Source organism: Alligator sinensis, unplaced genomic scaffold (assembly GCF_000455745.1).
Source record: "Alligator sinensis unplaced genomic scaffold, ASM45574v1 scaffold1054_1, whole genome shotgun sequence".
Taxonomy (NCBI): Eukaryota; Metazoa; Chordata; order Crocodylia; family Alligatoridae; genus Alligator; species Alligator sinensis.
The window spans coordinates 360067-362396 of record NW_005842480.1 but is presented as its reverse complement, the minus strand read 5'-3'; the positions used below and the strand labels follow the sequence as shown (position 1 = coordinate 362396).

Here is a 2330-nt window from a genome sequence, read left to right as displayed (position 1 = left end):
CGCTCTTCAGCAGCTGCACCACCTCTGCGTGCTTCGACCATCTGCAGTCCTTGCCATTCACAGAGATGATAAAGTCTCCTTCTTTCAGCCCAGCTTCCTGCAGGGGTCAAGGAAAGGCACGCGTGGCTGAACAGGGCCCGGTGGTCTCCCAGCACTGCTACGGCCGAACGAAATGCCAGAAACCAGGACTCCAGTTCCCCAGAGCTAAGCAAGGCAGGGTGCCAGGGCTCTGTCCGGGTTAGGAGGACCCACAGCCTAGTTTATTCACCTGGCAGAGACACAACACTGGCACTAATGGAAACTCTGTTCTGGGATGGACCTGAACAGGGGTGCACTAGCACTGACTTCAAAGGGGCTGGATCAGCTGGACCCTCGAGACCCTTTCTAACCCTACAGTTCCATGGGGTGATTCACATGCTTAAAGCTCAGCATGTGTTTAAGGGCCCTAGGGTCACAAGGGCTGATCCAGGGCTCAGCAAAGTCAGTGTAAAGACTCCCCATCCTGGAGCTGGGCTGTTCTCAGTGGGGGCAGATGACAGGACAAGGAGCAATGGGCTCAAGCTGCAGCAGGGGAAGTTGAGGTTAGATATGAGGAAAAAAAAAAACCTCTCCCACGAGGAGAATAGTAAAGCACTGGAACAGGTTACCCAGAGAGGTGGTGGCATCTCCATCTTTGGAGGTTTTTAAGACCCATCAGGCAAAGCCTTGGCTGGGATGATGTAGTTGGGGCTGGGCCTGCTTTGAGCAGGAGGTTGGACTAGATGGGACCTCCTGAGGTCCCTTCCACCCTCATTTTCTATGACTCTGGCCTTAGCCCAGGCTATGGGGTGAGAAGTGGCTGGCACTGGCTCCAAGACGTGCAACCAGGACAGCTTTTCACGGGAGTGACACAAGACCCAGCTCCGATACAAGGCTGCCCTCCTCTGCTGAACGCTACTCTTCAAGAAGACTTTGTCCCAGACATTCCCAAAGTTTAACATGCTCAAAATAATGTATTTTCTCTTGGTCTTGATCTCAATCCTCCCCTCCACGTACACCATTTCAGCTCCCCAAAAGTCACAATCTGACAGTCACAGGCAGTTGAAAACAGGGCCTTATAATAGGGACTTATCAGGCAACCCTGGCAGAGAGAGCTGCCGAGCTTCTCTAGATCTTTCCCAAGGAGGCAGTAAGTACTCACCGCTGCGCAGCCCCCGGATATCACTCCGGCAATGAGCACAGGGGAATCCCCTCGAAGCGTGAATCCAAAGCCGCTCTCTCCTCGGACCAGGTGAACTTTCCGTGCCGGGTGCCACTTGTTTTTGGCTGAGAAAACTGTCAGAGGCCCCTGGGTGGAAACAGAGAGACAAAATAACTTACTGGAGGCAAGAGTACCCTCTTGAGTCCAGCACTGCTGCCCTTGGTTGCAGATATCCTGATGGCTTTTGCTCTTTGAGACTGGACGCTGACTAGGTGTCAGAGAAGATGGATTCACTGTGCTGAGGAGCTCCTGACAGAAGTGCTCGGGGGGGTTAACAGTGCTTAGCTCAAAGTCAATTTATTTTGGCCTTGCGTGCTGCAGCCTCTGCCTTGATCCAGCCCCACACCAGGCAGCCTGTTTTCTGCAGAAAGGAGGCCTGGATGAGCCATCAAGGGCAGGTGTCAAAGACTGGGAGCTGTTGTCTGTTTGGTTAAGGCTTGCTGTTAAATGAGGACTGTCTGCCAAAGACAACAAGCAGCTTCAGCCCTGCAAATCTGCTGTGCAGGGAACTGGCTCTCCACCCTTCCCTTCAGAAGATGCCTATAACAGGCTGCTACTTTAAAGACCCCAGGCACTGTGCCCTGTAAAGACTGCCTGTAGCCATGATGCACTACTCCACTAAAAGTTGGGAATGGCAGCAGGGATGGAGAGGCTGCCTGGAAGCAGTGTTTCCCTGAGCTGCGACATGCCTCTTCGGCAATGCAGCCGCCACCAACCCCAACAATAAATGAAGGGAAACCTTTCTAGACTCCTCCTTGCGAAAGCCAGCTTGAAGCTTTACCATCTGGCACTGGCTGGCTGAGCTCCACGGTGCCTCAGTCACATGGCATGGATTGGAGGTCACTCTCACCTCAGTTTGGGCCCTCTTTTCCCCTTTAACCAGCCAAGATCCCTTCGCCCATTTGGGAGAAGCAGCATATTTTCGTTCCTGGGATGAAACGTCTGCACCCAAAAAGACAGGGAGATGCAGGTCTCCTTATTCATTGCCCAGCAGGAAAAAAGGGGGTGTCTCATAGATTCATAGATGTTAGGGTCGGAAGGGACCTCAATAGATCATCGAGTCCGACCCCCTGCATAGGCAGGAAAGAGT

The 2330-nt window shown here is 53.0% G+C and overlaps 1 protein-coding gene across 1 annotated transcript in view; it reads right to left on the bottom strand.

Moving 5' to 3' along the window:
* The window catches only part of RHPN1 (rhophilin Rho GTPase binding protein 1), a 47379-nt gene that overhangs the window by 4859 nt on the left and 40190 nt on the right, over positions 1-2330 (bottom strand). Inside the window, exons 13-14 of the mRNA XM_025212736.1 lie at positions 1181-1327; positions 4-97 (exon numbers count right to left, since the gene is read on the bottom strand). Of these exons, the coding sequence (XP_025068521.1) occupies positions 4-97; positions 1181-1327 (241 nt within the window). The remainder of the gene's footprint in view (positions 1-3; positions 98-1180; positions 1328-2330) is intronic.